This window comes from Scylla paramamosain, chromosome 26 (assembly GCF_035594125.1).
Source record: "Scylla paramamosain isolate STU-SP2022 chromosome 26, ASM3559412v1, whole genome shotgun sequence".
NCBI lineage: Eukaryota > Metazoa > Arthropoda > Malacostraca > Decapoda > Portunidae > Scylla > Scylla paramamosain.
The window spans coordinates 18,778,023-18,797,784 of NC_087176.1; the positions used below are offsets into that span (position 1 = coordinate 18,778,023).

At 41.1% G+C, this 19,762-nt stretch overlaps 1 protein-coding gene across 2 annotated transcripts in view; it reads left to right on the top strand.

The window, feature by feature from the left end:
- LOC135113779 (juvenile hormone esterase-like) overlaps positions 1-19,762 on the top strand; it is a 98,039-nt gene that overhangs the window by 13,942 nt on the left and 64,335 nt on the right. For both annotated transcript variants that reach the window (XM_064029360.1, XM_064029361.1), the window contains exons 2-3: positions 2,945-3,155; positions 3,334-3,486. In XM_064029360.1, coding sequence (XP_063885430.1) covers positions 2,945-3,155; positions 3,334-3,486 — 364 coding nt within the window. The remainder of the gene's footprint in view (positions 1-2,944; positions 3,156-3,333; positions 3,487-19,762) is intronic.

A 19,762-nucleotide genomic window follows, 5' to 3' on the forward strand; every position in this document is an offset into this window, starting at 1 on the left:
CAGTTGTCCGCCTGAGCTAAAATTTTGCATAGATTGTTTTTTTTTTTTTTTTTTGTTAAATCCTTGTTCACACAGGTAGGGAAATACGAGGGGATATCAGCAAAAAAGATCAGAACAACATGAAATATAACAAACAGGTAAGCCTACTAATTTTTGACCAGAACTTGGTCAGGGAAAGTGTTTCAAATTCATCATTTGCAACAGAGTCGTACACCAACTCTAAGAATTCTTCTTACATGTTGTCTGGGAGAAGGTGCACATTCACAACAAATGGGTTTCTAATAAATTTTGATTCCAATTCAAACAATTCGGGGAAGTAAGACTTCAATCCATCCGCAGAGAAGCTAGATGTGATTGTAGAAGCTGCATCACATCTAATTTTTCAGTGTTTTTACTTTTATCAAGTGTCCCATCAAGGTGTTCAAACATGCTAAGTCTTTAAATTAATTTAATTTTTTTTCGTCAGCCATCAAAGTACCCCAAGTTGAGAACCCCTGTTCTAATATATCAAAAGAGCTATCTACGCTTTAAATATATTTAAGAATTCGCAATAGCTAGAAATACAATGCATTTTTCTCTTACATCCCCTGCGTCACCTCATTAACAGCAAACATATTACCTCTCTCTTTCTAGTTTTACTTACCCATCTTGCTATACCATTACTCTATCCTGCTCACACGGCACGCGCCTCTTCACATATTCCATAAATAATGCTTCCACAACAAGCATTTTCTTTACCTTGTGTGAATTACCCTAAATTACCCTGCCTGGTATGAAAAGCTTACCTGTAAAGATAAAAATAAGCTGGGAAGGATTGTTAAGAAGGCAGGAAAATTAGGTGCACAGACCATATCATTAGATAAGCTCTATCAGACAGGTACAATGAAACAAGTGGACAGGATAATGAAAGATATCACTCATCCGCTACATAACTGTTACACATATCTAAAATCTGGTAGAAGGTTGGTTCTGCCCATGCAGCCTACTGACAGATATAGGAAACCATTTGTACCTAAAAGCATTCTCCTTTTCAATCATCTATCATCACTATAATTTTTAGATTTAAGTATTCATGGTTACTGTATGTGATGGTTCATGATGAGGGCAGAAATAGCCCGATATTGCATGTATACGATAGCCCATGTAATGACTCTTTTCTTAATGTTTTATTGTTTTATTGTTTTACTGATTTTATTTACTTTTTAATGTTATGTATAAGCAACTACTAGGGAGCTATTAAGCCAAAATGAATTTCATTTATATTACATTTTGTATTACAACTTGACGAATAAATTATCTTATCTTATCTTATCTTAAATTACAACTTTATACAATAATTATATAGATAGACAAATAAATACAATAAGAACAATATTGTAAAACGTATCTGTTGGAAAAGACTGAACAAAATAAATAGAATAAATAATAATAATAATAATAATAATAATAATAATAATAATAATAATAATAATAATAATAATAATAATAATAATAATGCCTTGTGAGAATGAACGTTTAACTACATACCTTTAATTAAGACAATGATTACTGCAACTACAGAACAGAAACTAAACTTTTCCCATTGTGAAATTTCTAGTATAAAGCAATAAAAGCATAAAACTTTATACCCAATGAACAGTGCTAGAAAACGCTGCAGTAATTTAAATGGTTATATACATGCATACTCTTAATTTTACCATAATTCTGATATAAAAGATTCTCAAGTAGGCGTAATACAATTTATTTTAATACCGTAATTTCTTGTTTGCAACAATTAAACCAAAAGACCCAGTCAACTATACAAATAAAGACAGACATCTCCATATAGCCTACCATGGTTTAATAAAATCAAGAGACCCATTCAACCATGCAAGTAGAGACAGATGTCTCAATATCATGGTTCAATAAAACAAAAAGACACAGTCAACCATGCAAGTCAAGACCGACGTCTCCATATAGGCTATCATGGTTCATTAAAACCATAAGACGCAGTCAACCATGCAATGCCTATTATGGCTACATGCATATTTCATACAATAAAAAGAATGCCTCTGGTATTGTTTAATAATCTAATAAATAGTATAAAGTATGATAAATCAGCGTTTATTATTGTATTTTATTCAGTAAAAAAGAGTGCTTCTCTGGTGCTGTTTGATAAACTAATAATACTATAAGGTATAATAAATCAGCGCTTTAATTTTCCATGAGTGGCTCCACCGCGTGTGTTAGGATAACGACCCATTCTGTGCAGACGGGATAATGCGCGGGTACACCGGGGTAGGTTCATTTGAGATCTTTCCAGCACTTAGGGTCTGCGCATGCGTGAACAACATGCCAGATATACGATTTAATACCTCACGCGTTCTACCATCACGGAGTGAGCATCTCCTTTCTGCTCTGATGATGAATTTGGTAGATGATATATTCGTCTCATGGTGTCTTGGGACGGTTTGAATACTTACATTATTTTCTTGTTCAGTGCCATTATTCTATCTTTTTTTTTTATTTATTTTTTTTATGATCGTTGCCTCAGTTAGTCTTCTTTTAGTTTGCGATGGATGGCAGCTCCAATAACACAATATGAATCTGAAGGTTTCACCGTAAGTCAAAACAGGTAAATAGGGCATGGTAAACTAATTAAGCCCTAACGGTAGTGATGGTGGTGGTAGTTGCAATAGTAATATTCGTAGTACCACCACCAACACTACTTTGCCATCCCATACAACTTCCTTAAGAATAAAAGATGAAAAGTTTTCTTTCCGAAGGATTTTCAACTAAGTATATATATATATATACATATATATATATATATATATATATATATATATATATATATATATATATATATATATATATATATATATATATATATATATATATATATATATATATATATATATATATATATATATATATATATAATGTATATATATAAACTTTACAGCTCTGAGATGGGGCACTTGAATGTGGTGGTAGTTGTGGCCATGCTGACGGGCTGCGTTATGGCGTCACAGAGTGTTGGAGACCAGTTGGTAGTAAGCACGGAGGATGGGAAGATCTCAGGCTTCAGGGAATATTCAACGAAGGGACGAGCATTCTACTCTTTTCAAGGCATTCCATATGCTAAGCCTCCTGTGGGGCAACTTCGTTTCAAGGTGAGTAGAAGTAATGTAGGATAATTCTATTTTTTTAATGTATTTATTGATGTATTTATTTTTGTAGTCTTTTTACATCCCCACCTGTATAAACAGATGTTACCCAAGAAATAACAAGGCTCTTTGCAATGTACGCAGGAATTGGGAAGATGATTTCCCCCGACTTCTTTACCCGTAGGATCCAGTAGCAAGCGAAGGGTGGACAGGAGTAAGGGATGGAACGATGGTGCCGCCAACATGTTCACAGATACCCTTCTTCGAGCTAACCATGAAGGAAAGAAAGTATAAGGGAGAGGAGGACTGCCTTTTCCTTAACGTTTTCTCTCCAGTGGTGAGTCTTTATCTATGTATTTACGTTTTTCCTCATTGGAGATAGTGACTGGCGTTCACTGATAATGGATGTATAGTTAAACAAAGTGTCAATCAAGCAGATGAAGAAACACCACTTGCAGCAACACTTCATACAAAGTTGTGATCTACGCACTACCCAAGGGGGGGGGGGGTAGAAGCATAATTTATCAAAGCACGCATTGTAGCAAGGAACCTCAGGATGTTGTGAGTTTTATAAATATAACGACGATGATGATGATAATGATGATTTTATTAATTGAAAGTTTCTCTCTCAGCGCTGTCTGTATTTGCCTTGGGAACAATCAGTTCGTTTTGTTGCCGTGTCCTACTGTGGGTGACGTCATTAACCGTGGAGAGATGTAGGATGTGACTGGGACAGAGATTATTCAGAGATCTGAATATGACCACATCCGTATTTTGAAGCTTTTCATTATTTGTTTGAAGAATAGTTAGTAGTGCTCCATATTGTGCTACGTTAATTTAGGATACTGAAAGCCAGGGACTGTACTATAATTTTGTATGCTTTAATCAAAATAATCTTTTATTCTATTTACAAATATCAGTTCCCATTACTTTTTTGTTTATATCAATATATTTCTCAAACTTCATGTCTATTTATATAGACACGGTTTTTCACATAGTTGACGGGTTGGATGGTGATGTCGTGTAGTCTTATTTTGACATCGCTTATCATTTTTTATATTACTTGGCGTGTCGCAATAAAAATGCATGTTTTTTTTTTTTTTCATTAATCATGAGGCTGTGACTTAGGAAATACAACCTTGCGTTCTGTATAGTTTGTTCCGTTTTATCTATTAATAAATCCAGTTCTTGTACTGTGCCACCGTGATGGAACTGTGTGTTGTCGGCGTACTGTATAAGAGTACATTCATTGACGTCAGGAGGAGGTAGAAGGCACCTGCCAAAACGAAAATTACTCCTAGTGACGTCTAAAGCACTGGAACCGGGGGTGCTGTGAACCTATCATTAAACCCAGCTCCCCTTGTGTCTTGCAACACAAGGGAGCAGTCACAGCCTGCCCTCTAAAGACAATTCTCTTCCTTCACACAGAACTACAAGCACCTAATTACACACACACATCCTTCACTCAAAATTCAAAATTATCATGGCGACTCCTACACCAATCTCGGAGTCCCCATCTGGGAAGGGGACCACAAATGTACCCAGGCAGAACTGCACTTCTAGTACGACCCTGAATGTCTTGACACCCCCCCTCAACTTTTTCTTCATTAAATTCTGCAACATTGGGGGTCTTAGATCTAATTTTCAATCTGTAGAACACCACACTACTAATAAACACTAATAAACACTAATAAATCTCATCTTCTTTTTCTCACTGAAAGACAGATGTCTGAGGCAACTGACAGTAGCCCCTTTTCTGTTTCCACCTACTTTCTCTATCTTCATTTTCAGTCCAAAGCTGGATGTTGTGTCTATGTGCGCAACGACTTAACCTGCTATCGTGCTCACGCTCTTGAATCTTCCAAGTTTTCCACCATCTGGCTACGACTACAGAGTCACTCTTAAATGAAATTTATGTGCTATATACCATTCACCTAACTCATCTGACTATAAAGAAATTCTTTGACTACTTAACTTCCGAAGTGGAGCACATTCTGTCTTCCCTTTTGTAGAGATGTACATTCTTGGAGACTTGGAGACTTCAATGTTCACCACCAGCCTTGGTTTTCCTCCCCCTTCACTGACCATCCTGGTGAACTAGCTTTTAACTTTACTATCCTCCACTACCTAGAGCAATTAGTGCAACACACTACTTGTATTCCTGTCTTGGAGATACGCCCAACATTCTTGACCTTTTCCTAACCTCTAATCCTGCTTTTCAACTATCTTGTCCGTTGAGCTCTTTCGATCATAATCTCATATCTATATCTTGTCCTATCGCTCCAGTCCCTCCTCAGGATCCCCCTAGACAGATGTGCCTGTGGCATTTTGCCTCTGCTAACTAGGGGGACCTGAGGAGATATTTTGCTGATTTTCCTTGGAATGACTATTGATTCCGTGTCAGAGAACCGTGTCTGTGTACTGAGCGCATAACAGAGGTGATAATGTCTGGCATGGAGGCATAAATTTCTCACTCTTTTTCTCGACTTAAACATTCCAGACCTTAGTTTAAACTCTTCAATGACGCCTATGTAAGCATCATGAAAAGCCAGTGGCATATACGATGACTAATACGTGTGCGTCATGGTTAGATTCTATTTTAGTTGTTGTTGAGCGTTTCCATATACTGCCTTGCCTTGTCTTGACAGTCTCTGCATTACGTCCTTAAGGTTCTATTACTCCTCCCACCCTCCCTGTTCCCACCAGTCACGTAAATAAGCTACCACATGCCCAACCCTCTATCAAGAATGAGGAAGTCTCATTGGCAGAGCCTAACATCATAGTTTCTCCTATGGTCCTTCCCTTATCTTCCATATCCTCCTATCCTTCTCTTCATCCCATACCCCTTTCCATCAGGAAGGAAAGAAAAGGGGCGGGGTACAGTTCCCCCCTTTCCTTGTTCATTTCTTGCCCTCTTATTCTCCTCTCCTCCCTCCTCCCTACATTCTCTCTCTCTCTCTCTCTCTCTCTCTCTCTCTCTCTCTCTCTCTCTCTCTCTCTCTCTCTCTCTCTCTCTACCCAGTGACAGTGCGGGATGTACGGCTCCCCCCCCCCTCCCTAGTTTATTCCTTGTGACTCACTCAAGTGCGTAAACACACAGCTGCCCACTACACCTGCCGAAACGATAATTACTCCCAGTGAGGTCTAAATCACTGTTCAGGGGGTGCTGTGAACTTATCATTAAACCCAGCTGTGACCTCACTGAACGTTTCCCTTTGTGTCTCACAACACAAGGGGGCAGTCACAGCCTGCCCTCTAAAGACAACTCTCTTCCTCCACACAAAACTACAAGCACCTAATAACACACACACCCTTCACTCAGAAAGTTTAAAATCATCATGGCGACTCCTACACCAGCCTCGGAGTCCCCATCTGGGGAGGGGACCATAAATGTCCCCAGGTCGGACTGCCTTTCTGTCGACGACCCTAAGTGTCTTGACACCCCCCTCAACTTTTTCTTCATTAACTTCTGCAACATTCGCGGTCTAAGATCTAATTTTCAATCTGTAGAACACCACCTCTCCTCTTCTAAACCCCATCTTCTTTTCCTCACTGAAACTCAGGTGTCTGAGGCAACTGACAGTAGCCCCTTTTCTGTTCCCTCCTATTTTCTCTATCCTCAATTTCGATCCAAAGCTGGATGCTGCGTTTATGTGCGCAATGACTTAACCTGCTCTCGTGCCCACGCTCTTGAATCTTCCCGAGTTTTCCACCATCTGGCTACGACTACAGAGTCACTCTCATACTAAATTTATCTGTGCTGTATACCTCTCTCCTAACTCTTCTGACTATAAGAAATTTTTTGACTACTTAACTTCCAAAGTGGAGCACATTCTGACCCTCTTCCCTTTTGCAGAGATCTCCATTCTTAGAGATTTCAATGTTCACCACCAGCTTTGGCTTTCCTCTCCCTTCACTGACCATCCTGGTGAACTAGCCTACAACTTTGCTATCCTCCATGACCTAGGGCAATTGGTGCAACACCCTACTCGTATTCCTGACCGTCTTGGAGATACGCCCAACATTCTTGACCTTTTCCTGACCTCTAATCCTTCTGCTTATGCTGTCACCCTTTCTTCTCCGTTAGGCTCCTCCGATCACAATCTCATATCTTTATCTTGTCCTATCACTCCAATCCCTCCTCAGGATCCCCCTAAGCGAAGATGCCTCTGGCGTTTTGCCTCTGCTAGTTGGGGGGACCTGAGGAGGTATTTTGCTGATTTTCCTTGGAATGACTACTGCTTCCGTGTCAGAGACCCGTCTTTGTGTGCTGAGCGCATAACAGAGGTGATAATGTCTGGCATGGAGGCATACATTCCTCACTCTTTTTCTCGTCCTAAACCTTCTAAACCTTGGTTTAACACAGCTTGTTCTCGTGCTATACATGATAGAGAGGTGGCCCACAAAAGGTACTTAAGCCTTCCATCACCAGAATCTCATGCACTTTATATTTCTGCCCAGAACCATGCCAAGTCTGTTCTCCAACTAGCCAAAAACTCCTTCATTAACAGAAAATGTCAAAACCTTTCAAGATCTAACTCCCCTCGTGATTTCTGGCATCTAGCCAAAAATATCTCCAATAACTTTGCTTCTTCTTCTTTCCCTCCTCTACTTCAACCAGATGGCACCACTGCTATCACATCTATTTTTAAAGCTGAACTCTTTGCTCAAATCTTTGCTAAAAACGCTACCTTGGACGATTCTGGGCTTGTTCCTCCCTCTCCTCCACCCTCTGACTACTTCATGCTGCCTATTAAAATTCTTCGCAATGATGTTTTCCATGCCCTCGCTGGCCTAAACCCTCGGAAGGCTTATGGACCTGATGGGGTCCCTCCTATTGTTCTCCGAAACTGTGCCTCCGTGCTTGCACCTTGCCTAGTCAAACTCTTTCAGCTCTGTCTGTCAACATCTACCTTTCCTTCTTGCTGGAAGTTTGCCTACACTCAACCTGTTCCTAAAAAGGGTGACCGTTCTAACCCCTCAAACTACCGTCCTATTGCTTTAATTTCCTGCCTATCTAAAGTTTTTGAATCTATCCTCAACAGGAAGATTCTTAAACATCTATCACTTCACAACCTTCTATCTGATCGCCAGTATGGGTTCCGTCAAGGCCGCTCTACTGGTGATCTTCTGGCTTTCCTTACTGAGTCTTGGTCATCCTCTTTTAGAGATTTGGTGAAACTTTTGCTGTTGCCTTGGATATATCAAAAGCTTTTGATAGCATCTGGCACAAAGCTTTGATTTCCAAACTACCCTCCTACGGTTTCTATCCTTCTCTCTGTAACTTCATCTCAAGTTTCCTTTCTGACCGTTCTATTACTGCTGTGGTAGACGGTCACTGTTCTTCTCCTAAATCTATTAACAGTGGTGTTCCTCAGGGTTCTGTCCTGTCGCCCACTCTCTTCTTATTATTCATTAATGATCTTCTAAACCAAACTTCTTGTCCTATCCATTCCTACGCTGATGATACCACCCTGCACTTTTCCACGTCTTTTCATAGACGTCCAACCCTTCAGGAGGTAAACATATCACGCAGGGAAGCCACAGAACGCCTGACTTCTGATCTTTCTAAATTTTCTGATTGGGGCAGAGCAAACTTGGTATTGTTCAATGCCTCAAAAACTCAATCCCTCCATCTATCAACTCGACACAACCTTCCAGACAACTATCCCCTCTTCTTCAATGACACTCAACTGTCCCCCTCTTCTACACTAAACATTCTCGGTCTGTCCTTTACTTATAATCTGAACTGGAAACTTCACATCTCATCTCTAGCTAAAACAGCTTCTATGAAGTAAGGTGTTCTGAGACGTCTCCGCCAGTTTTTCTCACCCCCACCAGCTGCTAACTCTGTACAAGGGCCTTATCCGTCCATGTATGGAGTATGCTTCACATGTCTGGGGGGGTTCCACTCATACTGCTCTTCTAGACAGGGGGGAATCAAAAGCTTTTCGTCTCATCAATTCCTCTCCTCTAACTGACTGTCTTCAGCCTCTCTCTTTCCGCCGCAATGTTGCATATCTAGCTGTCTTCTACCGCTATTTTCATGCTAACTACTCTTCTGATCTTGCTAACTGCATGCCTCCCCTCCTTCCGCGGCCTCACTGCACAAGACTTTCTTCTTTCTCTCACCCCTATTCTGTCAACCTCTCTAACGCAAGAGTTAACCAGTATTCTCAGTCATTCATCCCTTTCTCTGGTAAACTCTGGAACTCCCTGCCTGCTTCTGTATTTCCACCTTCCTATGACTTGAATTCCTTCAAGAGGGAGGTTTCAAGACACTTATCCACCAATTTTTGACCACTGTTTTGATCCTTTTATGGGACTGGCATTTTAGTGGGCATTTTTTTTTATTAGATTTTTGTTGCCCTTGGCCAGTGTCCTTCCTACATAAAAAAAAAAAAATCTCTCTTTTTTGATACCTCCGCCCTCCCATCCTCCCCCATTTATTCCTCCTTTACTATCACCATCTCTTCTGTAATTTACTACCTTCCAACCACCTCAAATCGTAAATGTGTGTGTGTGTGTGTGTGTGTGTGTGTGTGTGTGTGTGTGTGTGTGTGTGTGTGTGTGTGTGTGTGTGTGTGTGTGTGTGTGTGTCGCAACTCCTGCCTCATATTTCTATGACAACTGAAGGATTGGCTCTGAGAGAGAGAGAGAGAGAGAGAGAGAGAGAGAGAGAGAGAGAGAGAGAGAGAGAGAACTATAGTATAAGAAATTAGATAAGTGACCGCTCGCAAGCCTACGACGTATTCGTATACGGCGTAGGCAATGCGCGTTTTTAAGCATCCGCAGTGAAGTAGTTAACACAGCCTGTTCTCAAGCTATACATGATAGAGAGGTGGCCTACAAGAGGTACTTGAGCTTTCCACTACCAGAATCTCATGCACTTTTTATTTCTGCTTGGAATCATGCCAAATCTGTTCTCCAATAGCCAAAAACTTCTTCATTAATAGAAAACATCAAAATCGTTGAAGATCTATCTCCCCTTGTGACTTCTGGCACATAGCCAAAAACATCTCCAATAACTTTGCCTCTTCTTCTTTTCCTCCTTTATTTCAACCAGATGGCACCATTCTCTCCTTCTCCTGCTGGCTCCCTGCACAAGACTTTCTTTCTCTCACCCCTATTCTGTCCAGCTCTATAATGCAAGACTTGACCAGTATTCTCAATCATTCATCGCTTTCCCTGGTAAACTCCAGAACTCCCGGCCTGCTTTTGTATTTCCACCTTCCTATGACTTGAACTCCTTCAAGAGGGAGGTCTCAAGAATCTTATCCTTCAAATTTTGACTACTGCTTTAGAACCTATTCGGGGACCAGCATCTCAGTGAGCCTTTATTTTTTTTACCTTTATTTATTTATTTTTTTTTGTATTTTTGTTGCCCTTGGCCGGTGTCCCTCCTACATAAGAAAAAAAAAAGCAAAACATTCTGGTTTATCATTTACGTAGTGCGGTGCTGGGGTGAGTTAGCAACTTTTTTTTTTCATTAAAACTTTTACTTAAAATTTTTCTTTACCTTCAATTTTTCACTTATTAAATACAGAACATGTTCTATAATGTTACTCTACCTTACCTCGAATTCTTTCTTTTGGTTCTTTGGTAACATGGTAATAAGTCAGAGCATTATAAAAATAATTACTTGGTAGCGTTACAATGATTTACTTGCAGGCACTGTTTGTCTCTTCGAAGTATTTCATAGGCGTAGTTCGTTTATTAACAAAAACTGGGAACTGGCAACTGGGAAGAAGAATGACAGCTCATCTTCTCACAAAACAAACAAGACTTATTCAGTTACTATTTCACCATAACTAATTTACAATTTAATTCACATGACCTTAAGGGAACAAGAACAGAGAAAACTTCCTCTACATACTTTCACCTAAGTGATAGGCAATACTGCCTGTTAAAACCACAATTTTTGGACTGATTCCTTCCTCCAAGCCAAAAGAAACGGTGAGGTGGTCCACAGCTCGTCATTCACAATCTACACATCCTGATACCACGATGTCATAGTTATATGTGAAATCTACCCCCCCCCTTAATGCCACAGGTAAGGTCTATCAATTGGCCATCACATAGGGCGCAGCATTACCCTACCTGCCACCTTACGTATACATAAAATCCTCTGAAAGACTTTTAAATTTACTCCCAGCTAAAACTAAATGCTAAAAAGTGTATACAAGAAACTATGAAAGTTTTCTGAAGTCACTTTAACTAAGAGTAAAAGTAAAATCTAAACTCGCTATATGCGCTATGTTTAGCACTTAAGACTCTACCCATTATGTTTTTGTACTTTAATATCAAAACAATACATACAAGTATTTAATGTTAATTTATATTAGACTTTTCGATAAAAAAAAAATCGGGATATTGACATTTTATGAGTTTAATTATGTACACGAGGCAAGTTCAGACTTGAACCCACCCCGGGATGTCAACACAACAATGGTGGGGGCAGCTTGGCCAAGCCAAGGAAAGAGAGAGGCAGGTCTTTCGGGATAACATACAGTTGACATACTAGTTTCTGCTTAGTGCAAAATGATTTAAAAAATTCTGCCTATTCCAGCAAGCAGATGGGGATAGTTGAGTTAGAGTGAATGCAATTAGCTGTATTAAATTCCACACCCTACAAGCAGCTGTGAAATGACTTGGTTAAGCTGGGTTGAATTCAGGAGGATTTGTTAGATTTTACTTTCAGACAAAAAACTATGGGGTATCTGGGTGAGATTAATAAGTTAAATGTAGAAAAATAAATTAAATTCCAGTTACTTGGACAATGTGGTGATGGGTTAAGTTAATTAGACACACACACACACACACACACACACACACACACACACACACTGGCAAAACACAATTTAAAATGGATCTCGGTGTCATGAGCCTCCTCCCTAAGGACGTCAGCACCCGGTAACAAGAACCTTGGTGACGGTAGAAACGGGAGGAAAATTGGAGAGGCCCTCATCAGCATCAGAGGTGGATTCGCGAGAGAGCGTCAGCGATGATATTTTCAGAGCCTTTTATGCGTCGGATGGTCACGTCATAAGGCTAGAGAAGTAACCACCCGAGAAGACGCTGGTTGATAAATTTGTTTCACTGTAGGAATGTCACAGGATTGTGGTGGGGCTTGACGCTGGCGTGCAGGTAGCATTCAAACTTTTGAATTGCTGAGACAAGTGAGAGCAGTTTCTTCTCGATTGTGCTGTAATTCCTCTGGTGGCTGTTGAACTTGGCTGAGTGATAGGCCACCGGATGATAGATTCCGTTCTTCTCCTGTGGGAGGACTGCCCCTGAGGTGATGTCGTTAGCATCGATTTGCAGAGAGAATAGTCGGGAGAAGTCCGGTGCTTGCAGTACCGGCTCTCAAGCTAACAGATTCTTGAGTTGATCGAATGCTCGCTAACAGTCTCTGGTATCTACTCGAATTTGGCAGTTCCACTTGTTAGTCCTGTTAGAGAGGCGGCTGCTTCCGCGAAGTTCGGGCAGAACCAGCGGAAAAAAACTCGCCATCCCAAGGAAGCGCCATATCTCCCTCTTGGAGGCTGGCACCGGTAACTCCAGTAAGGCGGACACGTTGGCGGCTCTTGGACGGACACAGCCATGCCCCACCTGCTGATCCAAGTAGTGATTGTTACTCTGTCAAATGTAGTTTTGGACAATTTTTACTGTCAGCTGTGCCTCCTGCAGTCTGTGGAACACTACAGCATGTTGGTGGATATGTTGCTCGGGTCACGGTTTAACCGGAAAGAAATTAGGTTGTTCCAGCTCAAGTTCCCCTGTAGGATTATATGGGAGTGGTGAGTCTTTAACTCCTTCACGCCCATGACGTACACCTTTACGTCACGGACACGCTCCGTACCAAACACCATGACGTATACATATACGTCATGCGATACCCGTACATATTGCGGAGTGGTTTTTCGTCCTGTAGGCAGTCTATGAGCCTGGTATAGCCTACTGCTGGGAATAAAAAAAGCCACGCCCATCAGCCAATCAATTTGCTTATATGTGGCGTGACTGTCCATCATAAAATATTACTGGCCGGAAGTGCCTCTCCATGCCCAGTTTGCCTAAGGCGATCGATACAAAAGGACGTACTTTAGTGTCTTCTCATTGCCTTGCCATTATTGAAAACTTATTTTTGCTATATTTTGTGATAGTTTTTAGGAATTTACAGCCATGTCGGACAGGGGTGATTCAGACTCTGATACATCATATGTGCCAGAAAGTGAGGGTGAAGATGAGAGTAGTGACAGTGAACTGGAGCTTAGTGATAGTGAATTATGGGAGGATGTTGATTCAGTTGAAGGCAGTGGGTGGCAGTTTCTTGTCGACATCTTTGCTGACGCACAGCCACGTGCACCGCCCGGCTTCACCGATGGTGCTGCCCAAGGGCCCCAGGCTATTCCAGCCCTTACTTTCCATACTCCTGGAGATGATTTTAGTCATTTTATAAATGGCTATGTGATTTCTAATTTGTGTTCATGGGCTAATGAGAGAGCTGATGTTTATTTTGCTGAAAAATCCAACAAAGAAAAAAGTACATGGGCTAAAGTGGAAACCAGTAACAGCAGATGACATGCATGTATTCTTTGGGTTATTGATAGCCATGGGAGTGGTACAACTACCCAATATGAATATGTATTGGTCATACAATGCAGTTTTTGGAGGCCCACGAGTTTGCACAAAGGAAGTGATGAGTACGAATAGTTTTCTCTCCATTCTCTAATTCTTGAGATTTTCATCTGCTGCCACTGTCAAGAAAAATGTACTGTCAACCAGAATTGAACCATTTTTGGACCTCATGAGGGTGCCAAGCAGTTATGCAACCAGGTGAGGATGTAGCTGTTGATGAAGCACTTATTTTGTGGAAAGGTCGTCTTGGATTTAGACAGTTCATAAAAATAAAGAGCTCGTCTTGGCATCAAGGTATTTGTTCTTTGCCCCTCTGGTGACCACTGGGATGGATATTCCTGGAATTCTGCTGTCTATTATGGCAAAGGGGCCTTCAAAATTGATGATCCAGCAGCAGGGAACCTCAGCATTTCAGAAGACAGTCATACATTTGATGAAGGACTTACTAGATCACGGTCGACATGTAGATACCGATAACTGGTACACAAGTCTCAGTCTTAGCAATTATTTGCTGAGCCGTAACGCCACAATGACTGGTGTTGTGAGAAGTGGTAGAGGATCCCCCAAAAGGATGATGGCTGAAAAATTAGAGAGATTTCCACCTTTGATTTACCGTAAGTAAATGACTCTACTACTACTACTACTACTACTACTACTACTACTACTACTACTACTACTACTACTACTACTACCACCACCACTACCCCTACAACTACTACTTATATTCCTAGTACTTTTATTTTCACCACCATCTTTATATCATTACAATGATTTATTTATCATCATTACCATTTCCATTATTATTTCTTATGTTATAATATATCACTATGTTTATTTGCTCATTTTTAAGTGGAAATAGTGGATTAATAACACTTTCCTAGCATTTGCATGCATATTTCTTAAATATTTTTGGACGAGCGTAAGTCTTGTGGGTGGGTGGTATGGGACACATGGGTGACCGTCGCCCGCCTGGGCGTGAAGGAGTTAATGACAAGGGGTGGAAAGACTGCACCACCGGCCAGTAAAAACTGGCAGCAGCTTTAAGTCTGTCTTGTTTCATCTCTGCTGGTGATGTGCATTACAACTGAATGAGGCACCTTGCGTTTAAATTCCTCTAAGGCGATCAAGTTTACTAGCTGGTCATATGTGGTAACTAAAGCTGACTTAAGCCACTTTGCAGCGCTTTGTACTTATCTAATGCGAACTCCAAGTATGTCTCGTGCTGGAGTTTAAGATTCCTAAATTTTTGTCTGTAACCCTATTGTAATGAAATATGCCGCTAGAATACCTTTCTTAACTGAAGCATAATCAATGTTATTTTCTAGATCTCCCAAGATTGTTAAAGCTTTCTCACTGAGTTTACAGTTACAGGAGTGTGGTAATCTCTTTCTTTCCCTTCTCGTTTCTCCTCATGTTCTCTTTGTCTAACCTCATGTTCTTTGTTCCTTCTCATGTTCTCTGTCTCTCCTTCTCATATTCTATCTGTATCTGCAAGGCTTTCATTTTAAATTTTTCTTTTTCTAAAAGGATATTAAGATCTTTAGTCTGACTATCTCAAGTCCTTTACTAGGGCTAGGTTCTTCTCCAAGATGAGTTAAAATGAGTGTCATGAGGTCATCTTTTCGAATGTCATGTTGGAATGGAATCTCGAAACTACTAGCAATGCATTTTAGTTTATCCTTGGTTACTTTGGAGGCTTTAAGTTCTACAGAATGCTTTCCTACAAATTCTGTATGGTCTAGGAATTTCACCATTTTGATGTATTCATTTGAGTAGAAAATGGAAAGATTTGATGTCAAAACTCGACCACAAGTTATTTCCTAAGTTTCACTTGAGTTAAAGTGAAGGGTTACTAACCGCAAAGACGGGATTTGCACCCTTGGGCATGAGTTAACAACCTTTAAGAGAGAGGGGCGCGACACCTGATGAGCCTTTCCATTACAGACATAACTAGCCATAGGTCAGCGAATGATGTACCTCACTTACAACAAACAAGAACTGGCCTAAAATACTCTTTTGAGTTTAGACTGGTCTAGTTACTCGCGAGGAAATTAAGAATTGATTTGGAGCTTCAGTGGCTTCGAATGAGTGACCATGAGTCTCGAAGCAGTATGTGAGGAAGTGGAACTACACTGCACGGAATAATCCCTACCTGAAACCGATACAGCTATTGATGTGAATACGCAGTTAGCCCTTTACTTATTCACCAGGCCTATCGTGAAATATTTAAAAGCAAGGTCACTGTGCACCCACCAGCAGATACTCGTGAGATATACGAAGAAGTGACGAAAACGAGTGTGAATAATGTGGTTATGTTATGTATGTCAGTGGGTATGTATGGCTGAAGACAAGTTAAGTAAAAAACAGTGATTACTTAACTAGCAATTACGTTAACATACAAATCACATACCAATTCATAAGATACTGTCCTGGACAGGCTCCCAACGTATATTACAAGCACGGGTAAAAGTTGGTTGACTAATTAAGGTGTGTCCACACTATCGAGCATGCTCGACGGGCAAACAGTGATACCAGATCCCGTTCCAATACAATAGCAAGGAGGGTGAGTGGCAGGCACGAAGGTGACGTCAGAAGCGAGGAGACTGGGGGCAAACTAGCGGGCAAATGTCTGTGAGTTTGCAGGAAACCCCAGAAACTGTTTCGAGTGGTATGATGCGAAACACTTTGCATGTTTCCGGTATGATGAGAGACAAACTCTGCTTGGATATCCTGGTGGAGTATTGCAGTGCTGTGTATGAACATCCAGATGCTAAGAATCTGAGGGTTGCTTCCAGACGAGCCTCTGCACATATGCTCTGCCTCAAGTGGGTATCTTGTTTTGTTATGTATGGTTCCACTTTTCCTAGGAGTGTGTGGAAACTATTTACATCCATTCTCATATACTGGATAAAACCATCTTCAGGCTTGTCGTGGAGTTCGCGATATATAGTTGCATGACTTCCCAACTCTCCTCTTTTCCTCAACCAGTCCTTGCACCACACACGCCTATGAGCTCTGGCTTGTTTTTTCTTTTTTATATACAATCCAAGAATTATCCCACACAAGGCTATTTTCTTCCTCTCGACTGTGTTCGGCATGGTGAGACAAGTGCCGCACCCGACTCCTTAGCAGGGTCAGAGTGAAACTGAACCATGAACCAGTATTTGACACCACTCATCAGTTTACAACTTTGCCCGCCAGTCTTTTCCCGGTGAAGGAGTAGATATTGTACAGGGCTCAGCTACATCTGGTAGTACTGTTTGTTGCCAGATCCCTGCCTGTGGTTTTCCCGCTTCTGACGTCATCAACCCTCATTCTCATTACTCATTGTGATCTGGTATCACTGTTTGCCCGTCGGGCATGCTCGATAGTTTGGACACACCTTAAGGGTGTGTTGCACATTTTCTTGTAGCATAAGGTAATGAAACGAGTATGAAATAAAACTTACTACCTGAAGCGGGCATAGCGCGTGCAACTTATCTAGGACCCAGTGATCCCGCTTGGGTTCAAACAAGTATGTACTGTTAACATAACATATACAAGCTAATAAGCAATGAAGGAAACCAAAGGTGACGAAACATATACAAGTTAATAAGCAACAAAATTAATATAACATATACCAAATAATAAGCAATAAAGGAAAGTTAATACATACCCATAATACAACAAAGATACAAGTAACTCAGGCATGTATGTAATGAAGATGGTGAATGTACGTGTGTGAGTTTTCGTGTTTGTGTTCGTCACAGCATTAGGGAGGATGGTTCCAACTGCAAGAAGTGAGTGAGGAGGGTGTGGAGGTGGAAGTGAGCCGTCAGCTCGGTAGCTCAATCGAGACGCGAGTCAAGATGTGTTTCCAAAGCTTCAACTTTACCACACCACCACAGTGTGGTTGAGACAGTATTCGAAGCCGATGGTTAGATGGAGAGATTAGTGGTTGGTGAGGCGGGTACGAGGGCCGTAATAATAAAAAATAATAATAATATATATCACGATCCCGGTTATCTTTCCAAGAAAGTGGATGGTACATTGATCCCAGAAAGTTTTAAAGGTCTGGATTTTTAAAGGCCTCGAATTCCTACCCGACCTATCCGAAATCGTCAGCTATTAAACCTCTCACAAAACCCTTACCTTGGCACAACATGCCAGAAATCACCTCAATACCAGATCAATGTTGGGGTAGAAATCACAGTTATCCTATATAATAACAGGATATATTAATAATAATGTTAACTAACAAATAAATTGAGGTAATACACATTAATGGAAATTAGGGAACTATTTTCTACTCTAGACCAACACAGGATAATTCCCACACTCAATCGCAATACGTTTTACCCTACTTCAGGCTCTTATATCGCTTCCCCTGTTGCTTAAAGGTTATACACACAAATATATGGCATTCATATACAGGAGGAGGCAGTAGACACCTGCCGAAATGATAATTACTCCCAGCGAGGTCTAATGCACTGTTCAGGGTTCCTGTGAACTTATCATTAAACCCAGTTGTGACCTCACTGAAAGTTTCCCTTTGTGTCTCACAACACAAGGGGGCAGTCACACCCTGCCCTCTAAAGACAACTTTCTTCCTCCACACAAAACTACAAGCACCTAAAAACACACACACCCTTCACTCAAAAAAATTTAAAATCATCATAGCGACTTGTACACCAGCCTCGGAGTTCCCATCTGGGGAGGGGACCATAAATGTCCCCAGGTCGGACTGCCTTTCTGTCGACGACCCTAAGTATCTTGACACCCCCCACAACTTTTTCTTCATTAACTTCTGCAACATTCGCGGTCTAAGATCTAATTTTCAATCTGTAGAACACCACCTCTCCTCTTCTAAACCTCATCTTCCTTTCCTCACTGAAACTCAGGTGTCTGAGGCAACTGACAGTAGCCCCTTTTCTGTTCCCTCCTACTTTCTCTATCCTCATTTTCGATCCAAAGCTGGATGCTGCGTTTATGTGCGCAATGACAACCTGCTCTCGTGCCCATGCTCTTGAATCTTCCGAGTTTTCCACCATCTGGCTACGACTAAAGAGTCACTCTCAAACTAAATTTATCTGTGCTGTACGAGTACGAGTATACCTCTCACCTAACTCCTCTGACTATAAGAAATTCTTTAACTACTTAACTTCCAAAGTGGAGCACATTCTGACCCTCTTCCCTTTTGCAGAGATCTCCATTCTTGGAGACTTCAATATTCACCACCGGCTTTGGCTTTCCTCTCCCTTCACTGACCATCCTGGTGAACTAGCCTACAACTTTGCTATCCTCCACGAGTAGGGTGCAACACCCTGACCGTCTTGGAGATACGCCCAACATTCTTGACCTTTTCCTGACCTCTAATCCTTCTGCTTATGCTGTCACCCTTTCTTCTCCGTTGGGCTCCTCCGATCACAATTTCATATCTGTATCTTGTCATAGCGCTCCAATCCCTCCACAGGATGCCCCTAATCGAAGGTGCCTCTGGCGTTTTGCCTCTGCTAGTTGGGGGGACCTGAGGAGATATTTTGCTGATTTTTCTTGGAATGACTACTGCTTCCGTATCAGAGACCTGTCTTTGTGTGCTGAGCACATAACAGAGGTGATAGTGTCTGGCATGGAGGCGTACATTCCTCACTCTTTTTCTTGTCCTAAACCTTCTAAACCTTGGTTTAACACAGCTTGTTCTCATCTTATACATGATAGAGAGGTGGTCCACAAAAGGTACTCAAGCCTTCCATCACTAGAATCTCATGCACTTTATATTTCTGCCAGGAACCATGCCAAGTCTGTTCTCCAACTAGCCAAAAACTCCTTCATTAACAGAAAGTGTCAAAACCTTTCAAGATCTAACTCGCCTAGTGCCTTCTGGCATCTAGCCAAAAATATCTCCAATAACTTTGCTTCTTCTTTCCCTCCTCTATTTCAACCAGATGGCACCACTGCTATCATATCTATTTCTAAAGCTGAACTCTTCGCTCAGA